The sequence below is a fragment of the Lonchura striata genome, chromosome 4 (genome assembly GCF_050655825.1).
Source record: "Lonchura striata isolate lonStrDom1 chromosome 4, ASM5065582v1, whole genome shotgun sequence".
In the NCBI taxonomy this organism is placed as follows: domain Eukaryota; kingdom Metazoa; phylum Chordata; class Aves; order Passeriformes; family Estrildidae; genus Lonchura; species Lonchura striata.
Genome location: NC_140706.1, coordinates 70207986 through 70229171, shown reverse-complemented (window position 1 = coordinate 70229171; position 21186 = coordinate 70207986). Strand labels below are relative to the sequence as shown.

General features: G+C 44.7%; 2 protein-coding genes across 6 annotated transcripts; one reads left to right on the top strand and one right to left on the bottom strand.

The window, feature by feature from the left end:
- Positions 1–13: 13 nt before the first annotated feature.
- GTF2E2 (general transcription factor IIE subunit 2) lies at positions 14–20937 on the top strand. 3 transcript variants are annotated; one of them, XM_021531574.4, is made up of 8 exons: positions 14–48; positions 627–793; positions 10493–10584; positions 10968–11075; positions 11642–11824; positions 12273–12366; positions 19353–19468; positions 20118–20937. In XM_021531574.4, exons 2-8 carry the CDS (start codon positions 631–633, stop codon positions 20235–20237), a joined length of 876 nt encoding a protein of 291 aa, XP_021387249.1. In that variant the 5' UTR covers positions 14–48; positions 627–630; the 3' UTR covers positions 20238–20937. The 3 variants fall into 3 exon arrangements, with proteins under 3 accessions (XP_021387249.1, XP_085434506.1, XP_085434505.1); XM_085578380.1 differs by having other exon boundaries at positions 14–259; XM_085578379.1 differs by having other exon boundaries at positions 14–309.
- Positions 2779–8934, bottom strand: SMIM18 (small integral membrane protein 18). 3 transcript variants are annotated; one of them, XR_014954945.1, is made up of 3 exons: positions 8799–8868; positions 4614–5390; positions 2779–4386 (listed from the first exon to the last, which is right to left on the bottom strand). XR_014954945.1 is itself a non-coding variant. In XM_085578383.1 (2 exons), the coding sequence occupies exon 2, from the start codon at positions 5343–5345 to the stop codon at positions 5049–5051; it is 297 nt and encodes a 98-aa protein (XP_085434509.1). In that variant the 5' UTR covers positions 5346–5390; positions 8799–8934; the 3' UTR covers positions 4815–5048. The 3 variants fall into 3 exon arrangements, 2 of the variants coding, with proteins under 2 accessions (XP_085434509.1, XP_021387253.1); XM_085578383.1 differs by lacking the exon at positions 2779–4386 and having other exon boundaries at positions 4815–5390; positions 8799–8934; XM_021531578.4 differs by lacking the exon at positions 2779–4386 and having other exon boundaries at positions 4815–5390; positions 8795–8898.
- Positions 20938–21186: the final 249 nt, after the last annotated feature.

The window sequence follows — 21186 nt, the reverse complement described above, 5'->3', positions numbered from 1 at the left end:
CGCGGGGGCTGCCGGGAGCGGCATGGCTCGCTAGGCGGCGGCGCGCGGGTGAGCGGGCGGGGGCCGCCGTGAGGGGACGGGGCAAGGAGCGGCACCGGGACGGGAGCGGAGCGGGGGGACGTGGCAGCGCCCACCCCGCTCTGTGCGCGGCTACACGGGCGGCGAGGCGCCGGCATCCTCCGGCCGCTGGTTTCCGGCCGGCCGCCCGCCGCGCTGCCACTTTGTTCCGTCCTGCCGCTGGCCGTGCCTCGTCGGGCTGGTACCCGGCTCTTCTATCCCTGTTCGGCATTCCCGTGCACGCTCCTTAAGGTTCCGGCAGTGCGCTGACGCCTTTACGCTGTTCCTGAAGTCCGCACTGGGGAAAAGGAGGAGCGAACAAGAAATAAAATTGCTCCCGGGGGATGTGGTCGCGGCACCGACCCTGCCACAGCTCACGGGGCGCTTGGACAACGCTCCCCGGCCCAGAGTGGGGTTCTTGGCGTGTGCTGTGTGGGGCTGAGTTGGACTCGGTGGTGGGACCCTGTGGCTCCCGTCGAACTCGGCGTATTCCGTGATAAACAGTTGCTTCTGCTCCTTAAATACCTGGGTGACGCCGACACCTTTTTCTCGCCTTTTCCCCGTGGCAGAATCATGGACCCCAGCTTGCTGAGGGAGCGGGAGCTGTTCAAAAAGCGAGCTCTCTCCACGCCGGCCGTAGAGAAACGCCCAGCGCTCTCCTCGGACTCCTCTGCTTCCAAGAAGAAGAAGGCCAAGGTAGAACAAGGGGGCTCCTCCAGCTCCAAACAAAACACAGGTGGGTGGAAGTCTCCTGTCCAGCAGCTGCTCGGTGTTTCCTGCTCTTTGCCTTTAAGCCCTGGTTTACTCATGTGAATAACGCTCTATCTGTGAGTTTTGCTGGTGGCTGTTGTCATTTTTTTCTCTTCAGTTACCACTTTTGTTAAGGAAGTCACTTGCCACAGTGTGAAAAACCCATTCCCTGCTGTGCATCTGTGTTAAGCCTCATCCTGTGGCTTGTTTGCCGTTGTTCTGTTGGAGGAATCGCTACTGCCAAAATTATTGATGTGAAACTATGCTTTGGATGTGCTTTTGGAAACTGTGAATTTCAGTGCTTGCTGGACAGGCAGCGGCAATGGTGCCATTCATTTTCTCTGTGTTTGCTGTGTTGGACAGGGCCTGGGGCAACCTGGTCTAGTGGAAGGTGTCCCCATGACAGGGGGTTGGAATTGGATAAGCTTTGGGCTCCCTTCCAGTCCAAACCATTAGTGATTCTGTGATTATTTCTGGAAAGAGAGTGCCTAAAACATTTAGGTAACTGTAAGTTGGAGGGTATTCGTATCTGAGGTGGATTTTGCCAGGTGCATCTTGTTTGGCTTGCATGTTGCAATTAGCAGTTGTCCTTGTTTCACCTGGGAGCTAAGCTTTGCTCATGAGTACCAGACATTACAGGGGTTTCTGCCTGTTTTACTGAGGAGTTGTGGCATTTCCCTGGGGTGGTGGCACTGATAATGAGTCTCCCAGTATCAAATAAACAGTTAATAAAGCAGCACCAAAGATAGTGGGAGTGTGTGGAAAGTGCAGCACCGGGGAGAGGATTTGCTCCGAAAGCAGTGGCAGTTCTCAAAATGCACTTTTAAGGTCAGATTAAATGCCAGGAGTTACTAAACCACAAAATACCCTGTTGTGCAAACTCAGTCCACGCTCATATTTTGAATAATACCACACATAGCTCTCTCCTAAACTCCAGAAGAAACAATAGGGCTAAAAACAACAGAGTTTGGGAGGAGTGAAGCATCTTCTGTCCCAGGAGAAGGGTTTGGAATTTGGGTATGTGTCTGCAGCTTCTCAGGCACCAAATAAAGTATCAGCCAGACATTCTAAAATAAATCAAGGGAGGCCAGGTTTCCATCCATCCCTTTTCCACACTCTCCAAATAAAACAAAATTCTGCATGGAATATCCTAGGCTGCGTCACTGGGGTGAGCAGGGTTTGCTGAGGAGTCAGGAAGAGGGCAGAGGGTACAAGTGTGAGCCTGATCTGGAGGATTTGAGCAGCTAAAGAAGGTTTCATTTTGTTTCTGTGGTTTTTGTGGGCTGAGGGTTTTTTTAAGTGCTTTTGTGGCTGTCAGACAATTCACTTACACAAACAGGGACCCAATGTGGCTCTGAGGAGATAAACTTGATCTTTTATGCTACTGGCTGTGTTCCAGGCAGTACCAGAGAGGTTCCAGGGTTCCTACAACACTTTCATGCTGCAGAGTTAAAATCCATCACCTCAAAACCTGCTTTTTTATTTCACTTGCCAGATTAGCAGATGTCTGTCAGGATATGTGGGTGTCAGAGACAGGAGGTGGAGTAAAAACCTGATGTTGGGAAATCCCTGTCCCACCACCCCAAAGAGACAAGAACTAGGATGGCCAGTCCTAGTTTTGTTGTGCAGTGGCCACAGAGGTGATGAGGGGAATCACAAGTGTTTGTGTGATAGTCCCAGGGTGTGCAGTGCCTCCCTCATTCTGAGGTTCTGTGCCTCAGAGAGCCAGCCCTTGACACTTTTTGGGGGAGGAGAGGTATGGAGACCATTCTAATCTTCAAGAGACTGCACAGCTAAATCTGGCCTGTCTGTGAAGTCTGCCTCTAAGCTTCCCATTTCCTCTACGCTGATTACTATACAGGCATTGCTATCGTTATTTCAAATCATTATTTAAACAAGTTATTTGAAAAAATTCAAAGCTAGTTTACACAGTTCAGAATAGAAACTGGAAAATAAATGAAATTGATCAAATATGTTCAATTAGTTTTATTAATCAATAGTAAATTGTGGCTATGGTCTTCATTGTAAGACCTTTGTCTCAGTGGTCTCCACCGACAGTCGTCAAGAGCCAGAATCTTCAGGGGCTGTTTTGTGGGAAAGAATCATCCTGAGTCTTCTCTGGTACTGTGCAAGGGGACACCTTTGCCTTCTGTTCCTTGTGCCCACACTCATTCCCCTTTGTAGATGTGTGAAATAAAAAGCTGGGATGAGTCCCAAGATTTGTCATTCCATGTGCTTCTCGGGAAGGCATTGCCAGAGCAGCAGAGGCTGGCATGTGGCACACACTGCCCTCTTGTGTGTGCAGCCATGATGGGCATTTTGTAGGAATGTTGCAAGTGCCCAGAGCATTCCTTTTAGGAGAGAGGCAGGATTTAATTCAGTGCCTCTTGAGCAGGATTTCCCAGTCTGATGCAGTTGCACACAGCAGAAGGTGACGTGTCATCCTCATCACCACTGGCATTATCTTCATCATATATTGCAGTCCTAAATGTTCTTGTATTTGGGGCACTGGCTTCCATCAGTTGTGCTTTTGATTTTGAGCTTGAAGCAGTCTCTGCACGGGGGAGGGGTCCTGGCCAAACTTCACTGTAAGAAGTGTGTCTGAGGTGAATGGTTGTGAGGATTTGTGACTGCAGGAGGGAGTTTGCTTCTCCAGGTGAATCACTGGACTAGCTCTGCTAGTTCTTAGTGCCCTAGATGTCTTGTGTCTCCATCTCCCCAACCAGGAGCAGCACGTGTGAATTAGCAAGTCTTCCACTTTGTCCAGATCTTCTGGAGCTTAGTCATGCTCAACCTGAGAGAGGGATTTGATATATATTAAAAAAAGGGATCATTATAGGTACTAGCCAAGGTTTTTTGGACATGGATGGACTGTGAGGTCACTCATGGCTGTGGCCATTTAGGTGGGTTTTGTTTCCTTCGTGACAGGAGCGTTTTATGGGGTTAATATAGTCAAATAACTTGTCCCACATGTAGCTTTGCTCTGGGCCATTTCTGTGGGAGTTCAGGTGTGTGAAGGACTTGCCAGGAGTGAAGGAGCCAGGCTACACTGTTGGACACTGTTATTACAATTGTCACTTGTAGCTACAAAACAAAAAATGGTTTTGAAAGTCACGGACATAGCACAGCTACACAGGACTGGTGAGCCAGAGGTGTGAGAGTTCTGTGGTCAGGACATGAGGAAGGGGTGAGTGTGAGCTCTGGGATGTGTCAGCAGGCAGATGAAGTGAAGTGAGATAAGTGAAATTCTCTTGTGCAAAGTGCTGAAAGCTGCACATGGGCTCGGTGACATCCCCCTCTTCAGTGTGGGAGGTCTGTGGCCCATCTCCCTGTGTTCTTGGCAAGAACTCCGCCAGTTCCGGTTTGGCTTTGAAACTTTGGGATAGGGATGGTAGATCCGGCGTGTCCCACTCCCTGTAGTGTTGTGGTTGCCACAGAAGCAGCAGCCTTGGGGCAGAGAATTGTCCCTGTTCATTTTCAGCAGGATTTTTGGAAAGGGTCAGATATTCTGAAGGTGATGGGTTATGCAGGTCTCAACACCCAGAAACTGTTGGCCAGACTGCATACAGCTCCCTGGAACTGGAGAAGTGGGGGAAGAAAGGGTCAAACTACCCTTTTAGGAGGACTAGAAAAGACTATTCTAGAGATATATTTCTTGTTGGCATAGCCTCCCTCCCACCACCCTCTCTTCTAAAAGCAAAAAAACCCTTAATAAAAAGTGCTGCCAAAGACTAGAACACACACAATCCTCTCCTGCCTGAAGGGTCTCTTGCCATTCAACCCTCCTGCCCCAACTTCTTTCTTACCCCTTGTCTGTCTTGTCCTGTCCCTCTGTGGTTGACTCGGTGAGACAACACTGCTGCCTTTGCTTGGAATGTGATCAGACTGTTGGACATTTTATAAACATTTTCTTCAGTTAAGCAACACAGTTTTATGCATGTTAGGCAGCATTTTTTTGGTCAGGTAGACAAAATTCTATGCTAGTAACTCAATATAAACAGCAAAAGTTCATCTAAAACCAGAAATCTTTTTCCCTCCCATAACACTGCAGCAGATTGTCTTTCTGCTAAGCACTTGGAAAGCCTTTGCCAATTATTCCAGCTCACATCCAGATACAAAATTGCCACTGTGGATATTTAAGTCCAAAAGAAAAAAGCGCATGACTTGCTTGTTTGTAAGGTACAAGAGGCTTCATTTGAGATGTCAAACCAAGTTGTCCAAGTGCAGGTGCTCAGTGCTTCCTACACCACCTCTGTGTCACGCTTCCTGAAGCTGTTCATCATAGCTCTGACAGGATTGGGCTCGTTCTCCAAGTCTTTCACAGTTTTGTTCTTCACGCAGCAGCAGCAGTCCAGCAGCTCATACAGGAAAGCCAAGACCACCAGAGAAACTACAGTGAAGATGAATATGATCAGGATAACAAAGCAGGCAGTGTTCCAGTTGTCATGGAAAGGATAAATTTTTTGCACTTGGAAGCCCAGATACTGTGAAATGGATGTAGTAGTCTCATTCCAGTGGGTGCTGTTGAGGGTTGCCATTCTTGAAGAGCTGTCTGAGTATGCTCACTGGCACAGATTTGGGAGCTGAAACACAAAAACAAAGCTGTTGAGGACTCTGTCAATCATAGACATGCTGTGATATTTACCACAAATAACTCAGAGTAAGTGCTCAAAGTTTCTACAAACATGGATTGTTGCATACTCATATTTGCTCACCAAAATATCAAACTCCAAATATGTAAGTTTGTGATAGGACCAGAACATTTATTTTGGCAGTATCTGGTTCATGCAGGCATCATGTGGTGTAAGTGATTCAGGAATGAAAGAGCTTTCCTTCTTTATTTCAACTATATGCACAAACAGAAAGCTTACAAACTAGATTTTCAAGGTGTGCAGTGGTTTCAACCACCCGTCCATCATCACTCTTGAGGCTGCCACTTGTGTGGTGTGAAAGGCCTTATTATTTTGGAATTGCCTGTCAGCACAGACTTGTTCACCTGGAAAACTCTGGACTTCAGGAGGGCAGATTTCCTGACCTGTTCATTCCCCTGCTCTTGCACTGCTGAGTAGTTTGTGCTGGAGAAACTGGCCTGTCCAGATGGCACTGGGAACATTTGGAAATCTTGTTTGTGATGCTGTAGTGATTGGGGTGGATAATGAGGAAAACCCAACTCTTTCTGAGGAGTTCTTATTTCTTATTTTCAACTCTGCCTAACCCTGGGTTGGCATCTGGCAGAGGAAGAGGCTGCTCTGTGGTGTGGAGGTGATGAAGCAAGAAGTTGACTCCAGCAAATCTGCCTTTGCTCTATAATGTAATAAAAAATTTTCCAAGGAGCTATGGTAACTTCTAGGATGTCATAATAACCTTTGAATCCCTCAGGCAATTTAAAACTGGGTGTGGGAGGAGGAGCTCAAGTCAGGTCTCCATATTTCCTTGAGGAAATAGCAAGGAGTTTTTAGGTGGAACATGGTGGTGATGGTGTCTACTAAAGCAGTCTGAGCACCTGTCCTTATTTCTGTAAAATTATTAAAGAAAAGGATATGGTGAAAATGAGGATCACACTGCCAAACTAGCTTGTGATCTATGTCTTATTTTTATTGTTCTAATATGAAACATTTTGTTCTTTATCCTTCTGTCTTCTATGGATTTAAATTGAAACAAAAGAGCTTTGTTGTTGGGAAGGTCCTTGGCATTTGTGTTCCATACAGACATTTACTGGAGCAGTTGCAGTAACTTACCGTTTCCTCTGTTAAATCTGTACTGAGTACACAAATTAGTAATTGAATATGCAGTGTATGACTGAGATGGATGGGATTAATTAAATTGTTGGTGTTTTTTTTTCTTTAAACAAAAGTTTACAGAAGCAAATCCAAGCTAAAAATACTTCTGGCTTGAGTCAGGTCCTGGCTTCAAGAGAATGGCTTGATCATAGTCTGGGAAGGAAACTCAGCCAAACTGTTATGGGGCTAAAAGTCATAAGGGTTTTTGAAGGGGTGGCTTGAAGACTTATTTGAAAATAATCCATGAGAGAAAGAGAGAAGGTGGAGCTGAATAAAAAGATTTGGAGTCCCCTCTGAGGAGTAATTAAAATAAGCAGGATTTAATTGTGTATTTTAAGTGGCAAGAGGATACCTTTGGGAAAGAAAGAAGTTTTGTTTTGAACTTTGTAAACAAATTTCTAGGACTGAGGGTTTTGTTGGAATCTGTTACATATAAGTTTGCTCGCTCTGTAAACACCAGACACAAAACCAGACTGTTTCTGTGATGCAAAATTTAGTAAGTTTTGGTGTTTTTTCTTCATTTATATTGCTCAAAGTGATCAAGATCTGGGGCCACTGGAGGGATTGGTCAGATCTGCTCTGTGTGGCCAGGACCCTTTGCCAGCACAGCTCTCTGCCAGGGCAGTAGCTCTGTTCCCAAGAGGTGAGGAGCATCTTGGGCAGGCTAGAGCTGTGCTGGCAGCATGGCACAGTGCAGCAGCCATTCCCTTCCCTTTCCACAGCCATTCCCTCCCCATTCCACAGGCTTCATCAGGGCAGCCATTCCCTCCCCATTCCACGGGCTCCATCAGGGCAGCTATTCCCTTCCCACTCCACAGGCTCCATCAGGGCAGCTATTTGCTTCCCACTCCACAGCCATTCCCTCCCCACTCCACGAGCTACATCAGGGCTGCCATTCCCTTCCCACTCCACAGGCTCCATCAGGGCTGCCATTCCCTCCCCACTCCACAGGATCCATCAGGGCAGCCATTCCTTCCCCACTCCACAGGCTCCATCAGAGCAGCCATTCCCTCCTCACTCCACAGCCATTCCCTTCCCACTCCACAAGCTCCATCAGGGCAGCCATTCCCTCCCAACTCCACAGCCACCAATAGGGCAGCAGTTTGCACATTTGTCTTTTTGCCAGGAGGTGGAATTTAATGCTCCTTGAGGAGGAGGAGGATGATCTCCTCAGATTTGAATGGGGCGAGGCAGATAAAAATCTCTCTTTGCTATAATTATTGCAGTACAAGGCTGAGGTAGCTGTTGCTGACTGTTCAGAATTAAAACAGCACCAATGAGGTTAGTGTCCTTGAAAGCTGTCAAAAATGGGCTGGTTTCCTGCAGTTTTACTTATTTTGTAACCGCACAGGTCAGATTCATATCATCAGCCAGTCTGATTTACAATCAAGTCAGCAGTTGTATGTATCCAAAATGCAGTAAGTTAAATATTTAATGCACTAGGTTTTAATTTAAAAGCATTAGCATCTTTGGGCACTGCAGAGGAGCAGCTTTATTTGGAATCATATTCATGGAGTAGAGGGAAATGACTGGCAGAAAATCCTTTTAATGCAGCACTGAGGCAGCCCTGTTTAAGAAAGCTCCAAGCAGGCATCTCGGGGTAAAAGCATTTACAAATCTCAGGTGCATTCCGAGCCGGCTGTTTGCCTTGTACCGATGGCTGCTCCAGTGTTTCCAAAGGTAGCAGCAGGCAGAGGGATTTTCTCCCTACCCAGTGTATGCCACGTTTCTAGAAGGGGTTTCTCCTCCACACACACAGATCTCTTTTAGGCAGCCTAATTTACAGAATACCCCCTGGGAGGTAACATTGCTCACATTTCAGCTGGAGCTGCCTTTGTTTTAAGGAAAACCCTTTCGCTGTCATTTCTGTGAAAACATATAGACTCAATCACAAGGAACATGAGGCTGCAGGAAGCCAGCCACCTCCCCTGTAAGGATGAAATCCATTTTGTTTACTGAATCTTGGCTTGTTGTGTTAGCTCTGCTGTAAGATGGAGTGGTCATCAATTTTCCATTAGTGCACAGATGGTGAAAGTGCTTGTCTGATCGTGCAAGACAAGCTCCTCCGCATTCAGCGGGATAAACCTGCTCAGCCTAGAGAAAAATCATTCTGATTCCAAGAAGCTTTTACAGGTTCTCAGCTTACAGGCATATTTTCTTTCAGTAATCAAGATAAACCTCAGAGAATGTTATAAAATGATACACACCTACCTCTTGTGTGAAAGGATGCTGAGAGAGCGCCGTTCTGGTCCCTTTTTTTAGTGCAGCCTATGGCACAGCTAAGATGGAGCTTTTTTTCCATTGGCCAGAGCACGATGCTGCTGACAACTTCCTTTGTGCTCATTTGCATCGAGCCCTCAACCCCAGGAGTAAATCATTCATAAATGTGACTCTTACTGCCTGGAATGAGAAGCAAAGACCTCCCTGCTCTTGTTTTTTCGGGAGGGGATGAGCTCGTTAGCAGAGGAGGCGCCTTGGCCACGACCCCGCTCTGCTTTGTGCTGGGATCAGCCATCAAACCATGACGCTTGAAGTGTTAATATCTGCAGATTCCCAGCCTCACCCCGTGGTTGGATTCTCTTGTCATGGACTGTAGCAGGCTGCAAGCAGGCAGATTAAACCAGATAATCTTCTTGATCCAACTGACAGAACAAAAACGTGATAAATCATCTTAACTGTTTGTTGTACCTCTGAATTTATTTTGGTCACTTCAGAACTCTCATTACATCTTTGATTTTTCTTTTTATTTATAAAATGTCCTACATAGACATTAATTTTTAATCTTAAAAGGGAATCCTGTAGGGCCACATCTTCAGGGGGAGCTGGCTTTTGATTTTTCTTCTTTTAATTTAGTAACCAGAATAAAATATTCTTCTGTAGCTGGAGTTACACTGATTCTTCTATGTTAATTTTAGAATTCTTGTGTTGTGTAAAGCCTTTAAGACAATGTCATGTAACAGCTTCACAATTCTGCTCTTTTCTCTTGATTTTTCCACAGAAATAATAGGAGCTCTGTATCTCTGAGATAACTGTTGTCCTATGTCTAGATGTGCTTAGAAATCACCAGAGGATTAAACAATCCCCGTGGTGACAAAGAGATGGTGTTCTTTTTCTGGAGTAGCTGAAATTCCAGAAAACTGTTGCCATTAGGTTTGAGCAATGTTGTGCTGGTAATGAGCCTGTGGCTTGTGATAGTGGTTTGTGGATATTTGTGTTTAATGTGCTGTGCTAAGAGCTGACATTAATGAAGTGGTCATTAACATCCTTGCAAGAACTTTGGAAACAAATTGATAGCGAACCTCATGATAAAGACAGCCAGAGTTGACAACAGAGGGGGTCATGAGTTGTTGTTCCAGGGATGCAACACACCAGTGAATTAGATTGCGTTTGTATGGCTCTGTATAATAAATTCTCCACTAGAACTACTTGAAACAATATATATTTTTTTTTTAAATCACAGCCTTCCTTTACCTGCTGTGTAACCATTGAGTGCCTTTGGGGAAGAAGGGAAGCTTTGTGCCCCCATCTCAGCATCAGGAAGATATTGGTGGTACAGATACAGTGCATTATTTCAGCGTGGATTCATGTAGTGTAAATAATTATGGGATGTTAAGCCACCAAATTAAACATGTTCTCTTGCGGCAGTAACTCTGCAGTCACTTGCTGCTTTCTTATCTTTCTATTTGTGGAGTTCTGCTCAGAAATGTTCCAGAGCTGTGTCCTCTGGGTCTGGATCAAGATGTGTGCAAGGACTCACCTGAGGGTGGCTGCTTCTGACACTCCTGTTTCTGTCCACAACTGTCGATTCAAAAAGCTGCTGGAAGTAGAGGGAGAACCTGATGGAGCTGAGAGCCAACAGGAAGCTATCAAAGCACCCTCTAATTGTTTGTTTTCTTTCTTTGTAGATCACAGCAATGGATCATTTAACTTGAAAGCCCTTTCAGGAGGCTCTGGCTACAAGTTTGGAGTCCTTGCTAAAATAGTGAATTATATGAAGGTATTGGTGTTTTGGTATAAAATAATACTGGTTTAAAATACTTTGTTTATTGTCCTGTGGGAGCTGAAAAATGTTTCAACCTCTGAAATACTTTTACTGCAAGAAAATTTCAAGAAACTGCTTGTTAAATTCAAAGTGCTGTCAGTAAATGAAATTGTCAGCATATTGTTCCATAACTGAAATCCTGATTATCCCAGCTCACTTTACAACCAAGATAATGGGGTTTATTGCAGGAATTTCAAGATCCTGTCAATTTTTGGGATTAATAGGCTAGTGATAAAAATAAAGTGTAATTTGTTTCCAATCTTAGTTACATTTTGGTGGTGGAGTTGCTGAATGAAGTGAAATGAATGAGCTGTAAGAGATCCTGTTTGCTTTTCCAGACCCGGCATCAGCGCGGTGATACACATCCCTTAACCCTGGAAGAGATCCTGGATGAAACACAGCATTTAGATATTGGACTCAAACAGAAACAATGGTTAATGAGCGAGGTAAAGGAAACACATGTTCAGATTTTCATCAAAGAATTCTGAAAAACCTGAATTATACACATTTACTAAACCATTAAATATGTAGTCCCTCCTTCAAGAAACTCCTAAGTCAGACTGTAACATTCCGTGCTGGCAGCACTAATAATCTGGGGAACAGAAACTTCTGCTGTCATAGTGTTGGTTGTGAGGGAAGCTTGACTTTGCTGAAGTCTTCCAAAAGCTAGCTCCAGGTTTCTTCCATAATGAACCAGAATATCAGAATGGAATGGAAGAGCTCTTCCCAAGAAGCGTATATAAAATTATCACTGAGCTTTTGCCAGATGAGAAGAGGTAAACAAATAACCCTGCAGCACCAAAGTTGGTCCCTTCCCTGTTAGAGGTGCTCTGTGTCATGGTGAATTATGCCTAGGCTGGTGACCTAGGATCCAAGGGCTTAGAATCTGTTTAAACTCAAACCTTCAGCCTGGCAGCTGTAACGTGTGGTTCATGTGCTCAAAAGCACACCAGAAAAAAAGTAGTAAGTGCCTGCACTGTTTCAAGGTTTGAAATTTCTGTCCCTGTTACAGGCTTTAGTCAACAATCCGAAAATAGAAGTTGTGGATGGGAAGTATGCCTTCAAACCCAAGTACAACTTGAAAGACAAAAAAGCTCTGCTCAGACTCTTGGACAAGCATGACCAGCGAGGGCTGGGAGGAATCCTTCTGGAAGACATCGAAGAAGGGCTGCCCAATGCACAGAAAGCCATAAAGGTGAGGAACACGTGTCTGCAGTTCAGCTGTTCACTTCTCAGAGGGAAGAGAGTCACTAAGAGTTTACTCATGAGTTGTTTCTGTTCTTTTGATAACTCAGAAGCCATTTCAGCAGATCTGATATTGTGGCCTTTTCTGTATTTCATCCTTTACATTCAGATTTTCCCTGATGTCTCAGCACAGCTCTCAGAACTCTTTCTCACAAAAGACTCCTGATCTCCCACATTCCAACTGTAGGCATTTAGTTCAGCTTTCACAACTTGACCTCAGTCCTCTGAATCTCATTTTTGATTTATTAGTGTACTCATGTGTTTCATGGCCAGTTACTTTGCAGCTTCTCCAGTTTGTTGTTGCTTTTTGTAGCACAAGGTCTGGCTCTGTTGGAGTTGGAGACCTTCAGCTTGGAAACGAAGTGATTTTGAGTTGTTGTTTTGCATTTGTTTTTGAGGCTTTAGGGGACCAGATCATCTTTGTTAATCGCCCTGATAAGAAGAAAATTCTTTTCTACAATGACAAGAGCTGTCACTTTGCTGTGGACGAAGGTAGGTGTTGTTTTACATAGGTCTTCATGACATCTGAATTCATCTGATCTGAATTCATCTTAAATACCTCTGTGTATAAGCAGCCTTCAGGTAGAGCAGTCTTTTAGGTTGATAATGAAATATTAGGTGTGTCCAGATGCAAGGGCAGTGTTTATATTAACACAAGGCTAATGAGACCAGCAGGTGAGTTCAGTGGCAATACCCTCTGCTTTATGATGGCTACATTGGAACATGGCACCAGGAATCCAAGAGTTGTCTTCAAGAGTAGTGATACAGAAGAGACTAAAAACCACCTCACTGTGAAAGAAATGGCAGCTAACATTTTGCTGCTTAAGGGGAAGCCAAAAATACCCCAAAAGGATGATTTGTGGGTGCAAGATTTTTGTTGGTTATTTTCCCCTTTTATTTACCTTGTGCCTTTTATTGGTGAATGCAGCAAGAAGGCATAAATGGAGCAGAAGGAGGAATGTGGATGAGGATGAGGAACAGAGGGATGAGATGTGAGCAATATTCTTGAGAAGGGGGTGGTTACAACTGGGAGGAGAGCACAGATATGGGGCAGTGGTGCTGCCCAAGGCTGGAGTGGATTTGGGGCTTCACACATTCAACATGTTTGTTGTGTCACAAATAGTGGTAAAATCCTCTGGTGCCATTTTATGCACAGAAGTCAATTACAGAAATCAGGGTGTGTTCCAATAATGACATAAATGCCAACATCAGGTGTCTGTAAATGCAGAAAAGGGGAAGGCAGTCTGTGTCAGAAGATCTTATTTTGAATGACTCAATGACACTGAACACTTTATTTTTTTAATGTATTGTTCCTGTAACATGACACATAAAGCCATAGCATCACATTATGTATGGTAAAAAAAAGTGTTTTGGTACAATTTTGAACTGCTCTACTTACAGGACCACAGGAGGATGCATAAAGATTTTTGTTTCTTTGCCAAACTCCAAGGGAATCTTTATTTCCAGTAGAATTTAGCAAATGAAGAAGTGTATCATTAACTATTTGTTATGAACTGAGAGTACACACTTGTAATCTCAGTAATTATAGTTCTGTTTCACAAAGGTGATGAAGTAGAGGTGACATCTAGAGCAAATAAAAAAAATCTCAAGATGTTGAAGTGGATTTCTTTATAAACAAGAATTTCTATCATTTATTGGTAGCAGCAGTGAAACTGTATGCAAAATGCAGAATGGATTCACTTGGGATTTCTGATTTCCAAATGTTTAGGAATTTAGTCAGTGCTCTTGCAGTAACTTTTGAGACAGAGCTTTTAAGTTTTAGCCACTGGTTGTATCATAGTCATGTTGCTAAATGAACGTTTTTTCTTGTGCAATTTTTTCCAGATAGCAGGAACCCAACCATACTAGAAGAGTTATCAGAGGGAGGTCTCTACCCTGCTGCTATTAGCTTCTAATAACTCCAGGATTAGCTGTGAAATTTCATAACAGAGCCTATTTTGTTAAGATGTAGACAGAGGCATCAGGGAGCCAGGATAAATCCCGGGCTCCTCTTACACAAGACAAGCAATGCAAGCTATTGCTGCCAGAGGGAGGAAGAGGTTAAAAAGCCCCTTTAAAACGCCTGGCCTCCTGCTGAAGGAAGGCATTTAAGCCCGCAGTGTATGTCCTGAAAAGATCCTATGTGCAGTGTTTGTAGTTCAAGGTGGCTCTGCTTCCTTTTATCCGCAGGTGGCAGCAGCTTCCCATCCCAGCCAGAAGTGATGTTTTGTTGTTGCTCTGTTCCTGCTGGTTTTGGTTTTCCTTTTGATGCTTTGTTCTGAGAGGGGGCAAGAATATTTTCTCCTTTGTGAATATAGTGATCCACCGGCATATGGCACAGTGCTGAAAACATTCCTGAGGAGGTTCACTCACTGCAGCTAGAGCAGGTCCTTTTCCCAGCCGTGTTATCCTGTGAAGAAGGAAACCCATCCTTCCCGAGCAGCTTTGCTTTAGGATTCTTTCCAGAGCAGCAGAAGGGTGTCTCTTAGGGAGTCACTGGCAGAATTGTCTGTGCACAGGACGAGTTATGACACGTCTCTGCCTTAGCAATGCTACTGCAGCTCATTATCTCTGGCAACGTTAAAATGAAGTTTTTTAAAAGACTGCAAAATAAACCTTGAAGTGTTGGCAGACTCTTTGATCTAGCAGCCGATGACAGTTCAAAATATGTTTCTAGTTTAATGTTTATCCTCAGAAATAAGGTCTCTGTGCTCCTCAGTGCACGGTGCTGCCGTATGGCATCCCAGTTTGGAACATGTGTTGGTTGAGGGGTGATAGCCTTGAAAAGTCGGGTGTCCTCTCCCACTGCTGCCTCAGAGAAAGAGGAGCTGCCAGGGCAATTTGGAGCTCTCTGCCTGGATTAGTGGGCGGACCTCCTTTCTGGCAGTGCCTGCCTCTCTGCCCTTGATGGCTGAACAAGCTTTTCTTTCTCCCCCTGTGAAAATAAATCCCAATGTATCGCAGCAACGGAGCGCTGCCTATATAGCGTGATCTCAAGGGTACTGGAGAGGGTTTTAGCAGTAAGGAACGGCTTTTGTTCTTGCTTTTATGTGATTAGCCGAGGAAGGTTCAGATTGCATGTGTTCCTTCTGGACTTCCTGGCTAATTAATCTACTGTCAGTGGTGTGGAGCTGAAAGTGTTTATAAAAGCAGGGCCAGATTTCAGGTGCTTCAGCCAAGTCAAGCGCTGCCTTTTGTGCTGGGGCGAAGCACTTTGCATGTGAACAAGGCTTTCACTCCTGTGCTGAATGCTGAAAGGCCAGTTTGATTGCCTAACTGCTGGAGATGGTATCTTCCCCAGCTGAATGCACTGTAGGAAGTATTTTCTTGCTGAAAAATTCGTATACTTAATTATTTTAATAATTAAATTTTAAAATTCTTCCTAAGCCTTTGAAGGGTTTTAAAGAGTGGCCAAAGCTTCTTTAATTAAAACTGTAAAAACTGCTTGGGATCAGTGCTGATTTACAGCTGTGGTGGTCCAGGGACAGCACAGATTTAGCATCAAGCACCTTTTCCTTCTGGTATAAATCCAGTGCTGTGTTCCCTGGGACTGGTAGGACTATAGTTTCTTCCCTTCTGCACTGTTATTGTCTGGTTTTGTCCTTTGCTCAGCTTTTGGCTTGGCTCACTGAGGATTTTTAAGCTGTTTTTAATCTCTGGCAGATTTTATTACCTGTGTGATGTATCAGTTTATCTCCACAACCATCTCAACCTTTCTGCAAGAGCAGGTGAGGCAGTCAGAAGTGCTGGATAAGCCTCTCCAAAGTCACCAGGCAGTCATTTACCCATGACTTCATTCCCCAAATGTAAGCATTTATAGAAAGGAAGTGTGTTAGAGTATAATCACTCAGGGAATGTCAGTGCAAATTGTTTTCATCTATGAGGCACCTCGTGATGCTGTAAAATCAAGGTAACTGTGCATCTTTACCCCTTGGGTGTTTCAGAGAGAGAAGGTGTCTGCAAAATCTTTGTTATGCTGCCCTCTGCTTTAGCTCTGTGTTGGTTCCCACTGGTCAGAGCTTGTTGTTTTGAGTTTTGACTTCATGTTGCTGGAGATGTCAGAAAACACCTGAACTGGCTTTTCACCAGCTTCTGGTCTCATTTCCTCCTCTCAGTACTTGAAAGACCAGAATTTAGCTCTCTGAAGGAGCAAGGAAGCAGCCTGTGAGTAGTGTAGATTCTGTCCAGTTTCTGAGTTAATATGTTTTAGTGATCAGATTTCAAGATATTGTGTATAGGGTTTGTTCATGACACTTGCTTCAGTATTGGGATCACAGCTTTCTGCCTCTTCTCAGGAAGATCTGCATTGGAATCAGGACTTGAAAGCTCTGTGAAAAATGCAAATCTCGGTGAGGGTTCAAAGCACCTGCATGTCTTTGACCAGAAATTCCTGGGAGATTTCTCCCCTGGGGATTTTTTCTGGGCTCTGTCTTGTCAAAGCAGCCTAAGCCTGCAGAGATTGTCAGCTTGCCTGAGTACGGCCTGCTGTGATTGTCAGGTGAAGCTTTGCTGTGTTTTTATCCTCCTGTAGCCATTTTATTTTCATTCTGGCTGATGGATAATATAATTAAGTGGCTCTAAGAGATGAGTCTCACCTTTTCTGTGCTGTGGTGGTGTCAAGATCACTCAGCAGTGGACAGGACACGGAACAGGAAACCTGAATGTGCTCTGTCATCCTAATGGCTGCAGGCACCGCAGGAATGCACACATCCCAACCTGTTCTCCATGGCTGGCTGGAGCATGCCAGCATGTGGGGAGCTCCTGCTCCAGCCATCCCCTGGCACTCCTCACAGCAGCACTGAGCTCCTTGTGCTCTGTGAAAGAAAGACCTTGTGAAAAACAGTGTATTGAAGCCTGCCCTAGGAGCTGCTTTCTGCCCCTGTTGTCTGCTCTTCAGACACACAGCAAAAGCCAGGGTGACAGCACTTCTGATTCTTCTCAAGGAAACCAGGAAAAATCTTTCCCGATGTCAGGTCAAGGGTGTATTTCCTGAGGTGCAGAAGTACCACAGCTACAAATGCAGATGGTTGTTTCTTGAGAGCTGTAGTTATTGCCAGCTTTTCCCACAGGTTCTCATATTTCAGAGAGGATGTCACAATAATTCAGAGAGTGTATTCCCAAGGTCTAAACTTTCCCTGGCTGATAGGGGCGTAGTCCTTGGAGACTTAAAAGCCTGACAGGTAATATGTAAGTGGTTCAGTGCCAGCCATCCAGCTGCTCTCTTTCTTCAGGCCTTGCATTTAGCCCAGTGTCTGGTGTTACACCAAGTCAGTTTTGTGATGAGATGATGGGTGGATCTCCCTTTCCTGTTAGATGGCACACCAAGTGCAGACAGCTCATATGCACTGAAGGGTGGCAGCTCCCTGTGCTTCTCCACCTTTATCCTGTACTTTTAGTTCCAAACCAGTCCTTCAATAGGGAGTGTTTCTATGTTGTTGTGACTCCCTCTTTCCTAGGCAGTGAAGTGTTTTAAAACCCTACATGGAGAACCTGCATGGGAAGGAGATTCTTTTGCAATTACTGCAATCAAAGCAGTAGTGCTGAAAGCAGCCTGATTTATGGAGGAGTTTTTAAATGGAGTTGCAGAATATGATATGGTGACTCTGGTGAGGCCAGTTAGTGGATTAAATTGTCTGTATGTAAAGTCCATTCTAGCTCTGCAGTTTTGGATCTTGGTGCCTGTTCCATTTGTATTTCTTGGCCGAGTTTAAAAGTTGGATGTGAAGCTGGAGTGATGTTACAACCATGGCTCTACAAGAAATGCAGACCACTGTAGTTAGATATTAACTGTGATCTGCACTTCTGTACATGCTGATCCTTGAAGAGCTGACCATTTATTTTCTAGTGTTTAATTTTTCACTTCTGTTCCCCAGAAGAATGTAGACCAGTTTAACCTTAAGCACCTATCCTCAGCTTTCCTTTTCTTTTGCAGCAGGGTATATTTGTCCATATATCCTGAACTCTAACGATGAAACATGTTTGTTTGCAGCAGGATATTATAAATAAGAGGACAAACCTTCTCCACCTGCTGCAGCTGGATGAGGTGAGGGATGTTCTGTGATAGCAGGCTCCGTCAGCTATGCTGAAAGCCAGGAAACCCCCTCAAAATGGATGAGCAGATGGAGAATGTCTTGACTACAGTGTCCTTGCATTAAGGGATGTGCACACTGATCCCAGGGTGCTGGATAGCCTCTGTGAAAAACAGGCTGTGAGCTATCTCCCTGTAACCAAACGGTGGTGTTTTGACAGGTTTTGGTTCTCTTCAAAGCCACTGCATTATCAAAAACAAACACTGTCTTCTTAACTGGTGAAATTCCTTTCTTTTGTTTCCTGGAAAGCTGGGGCAGTCTCTTACTGTTGGCAACAGGAAGAAGAGGAAGGCCTGAGACTCGAAGCATGTATTTGCATAGAAAAACAAGGTGCTTTAGGTAGGGAATTGTTCCAAGGGCAGGAACTGGATTGGTTTTGTACACTCCCACTTGGTTGCAGTGTGCCCAGGGCCGGGATACCTGTGGTAAACGGGCACGGGAGTGTCTCATCTCCTGCTGCACAGGACAGATCCTTAAGCATGCAGAGGTTGTGGTTGTTTTGACAACTGTATACTAAATTTATCTGGAAATAAAAGGAAAAATTGAGTCTTGCCTTGCTATGTGTGCCTCGTGTTTTATTTATAGTTTGTTAGCCAGACCTGCTGACAGGATGTATCTTAACTCCCTGCCTGGGGAATGAAGGGAGGTAGGATCGTACCAGCCGCTGCCTGGAGAAGGCATTCCAGAGGTTCTGTGAAACTTTACATGAGGCAGAAAGTGTGCAGGCAGATGGCAGCTGCTCTAATTAAGACTTACTGTCTCTGTCTGTTTTCCTGCTGCTGTGGTTTTTAAGGTGTCTCTCTTCTTTTTAACACCAGAGGAATTTTAGTACTTTGTTATCTGTAGAGAACTGTATGGATCATATTGCAGCGATAAAGGAGCTCAGAGCCACTGAAGTAAATGTCTTGAACCTTCAGCAAATTAGGCTGTGGGATGATGAGTCTCCCAAGTCAGTGGCAGCTGAAGATGTGTAAATGAAGCTGCCATTTATGGTTAGTGATCACCCTTCATCAGGATCTGTGAAACTGTGAACTGTGAAGCCTACGCTGCTCTGGAGATCCCAGGCAAAAAAAAAAAAAAAAAAGAGCAAATAAACACGAAAAGTACAGGTTGCCTCTGGGTGCTCCTGATGCTCGAGTGTAGTTCAGCTTGAGGCTGTTTTGTTGTTTTGTTGGTTGGAGTTTCATCTTTTCAGTTTTTGGGTGTTCTTGGCAGTGCATCAGCATTTGGAGGGGGTGAAGGCTGTGCTGAGTGAGTGCCTGCTGGCGGTGACAGACTGACGCGCCAGAATGTTTGAGTGTTTGAAATCAAGTCTCTTTCCTTCCCTTCCTGTGGGGTCTTTGCCCAGGGTTTGCTCACTGGGATATAAAACCGACTTTGTCGTTTCAGAATTCCAGAAGCTGTGGAGGAGCATTCCTGTGGATTCTATGGATGAGGAGAAGATAGAAGAGTATCTGAAACGACAGGGTATTTCTTCCATGCAAGAAACCGGACCAAAGAGAATAGTAAGAGATACAAATTACAGATATTCATAGGAAATCCCTCCCTTCCTGATCCTGCAGTGTTAATTCCAAAATGTGTTGGTGAGCCTATGCATGGCTTTGTGGAGCCTGGGGGGAGAGTGTGACCAGTGTTAAAAACTGGAAAATCCAAGTGCTGCAGCCAGCAGTCAGTGATGTTTATGACTTGTTAGAGTCAGTGTAATTAATGCAAACAGCATCAAAGGAGGGCAAATTCCAGGAATCCCTGTGAGCTCCACAGTGGAAGACTCTGCTTGAAGCTGTACAATACATCACGAGTAGTTGTATTTTGGGAGGAAGGTGGGGAGGGTTTAACTTTCCTGCTAAACATACTTGAAGTCCTGATGGGATTGTGGACAGAACTGTGGGACATGTACCTGCTTCTGTAGCTGCACTTAAGAATGCCAGCTTTACTACTGTGCCTGGGATACTGTGGCTGTGCTCTGTCCCCACGGTCATCTCCCTGCCTGGATTGGATTTGGATGCTATTGCTTCTTCAGGAACCAGCACTTCCCTTCCCTGCCCACCCCTGGTTCTGGCAGAGCTCGTCTTTTGCAGCAGTGGTGACCAGCAGGTGTCACACATCAGGTCAGATGTCACAGATCTTCTGAGTCCTGTTTGTTTCTTCTTGCAGGCTCCCATTCAGAGGAGGAAGAAACCTGCTTCTCAGAAGAAACGCCGGTTTAAGACTCACAATGACCACTTGGTTGGAGTATTAAAAGATTACTCTGATGTGGTTCCTGGCAAGCAGTGAGCGGTTGAATTCTGGAGCAAACGCGTGTTTCTAGATGGGCTTTCTGCTGCTGGGGCTCGGTGTCTGCTCACACAAGGACTGACTGTATATAATAATGTGATGTGTTTCCCCCACCCCAGCAAGTGCCGAGGTGAAACAGGTCAGTTTAAGAGCAAGTATGAGCTACTAAATTTAGAGGTTAATTTAATTAGCTAATGGGAAACGTGTCTTTGAGTAAGAGGTTCTCACTAGTTGCCTGTTGGCTTAGGGTGATAAATGGTGCTCAGCATGTAATGCAGGAATTCCTGCTCAGTGCTTAACTCTGCTTTTACATTGCTTAATGGGTATTTACCTGGAATTACTTACAAGGGGCTTTCTAGTGGGATTGAATACAGCATTTGTTTTACCTGTTTCGGGAAAACTATTTCCTAAAATCACTGCAGGCAAAGTTTCTTTCACAGTCAAATACACCCATGGTTTGTATGCTTCTTCCTTGCCATGGGACTGAGCTTTACTGAAAGGTGGTGATATCTGAGACTCAAACTCAGAAAACCCCCCACTCCCGAAATCCCAGCAGGCTGTGGGATGGGATGCAGCCAGAGCTTCCTAATGGTAATTAGGAATTGCCCTCGGCGATGTCTCCTCACTGTTGTGGGTACAAGTGTGTTGCAAGTGCTGCTCTGTGCACAGGAAGGAAATAAAATTACCGTGTAATACTGAAGTGTTTTTTTTTCTTTTAAGTAATAAATTTACAATGGTGGGTTTCCAGTGTTGCTTCCTTAAAGAACGGGAGAATCAGCAACTTTTGTGCTTGTTGCATTTTCCTTTTCGTGAAGGTAAAGGAATCTTAGCTATGTTTTTATCCTCTCAGTGACTTACTGTTCTAGGCTAACGCTGTCATCTTTTTAATAATGGCTGGGGAGAGGGGAGGAACCACCTTAAATGCAAGCTCCTTGTGGATGCCTGGTGT

Bases quoted from the DNA above. Each gene is read 5' to 3' on its own strand.
- SMIM18 (XM_085578383.1), bottom strand. From the start codon at position 5,345: ATGGCAACCCTCAACAGCACCCACTGGAATGAGACTACTACATCCATT.
- GTF2E2 (XM_021531574.4), top strand. From the start codon at position 631: ATGGACCCCAGCTTGCTGAGGGAGCGGGAGCTGTTCAAAAAGCGAGCT. The intron at 12,367-19,352 runs GTAGGTGTTGTT...TTGTCGTTTCAG, and splicing joins TCACTTTGCTGTGGACGAAG to AATTCCAGAAGCTGTGGAGG. The intron at 19,469-20,117 runs GTAAGAGATACA...TTCTTCTTGCAG, and splicing joins AAACCGGACCAAAGAGAATA to GCTCCCATTCAGAGGAGGAA.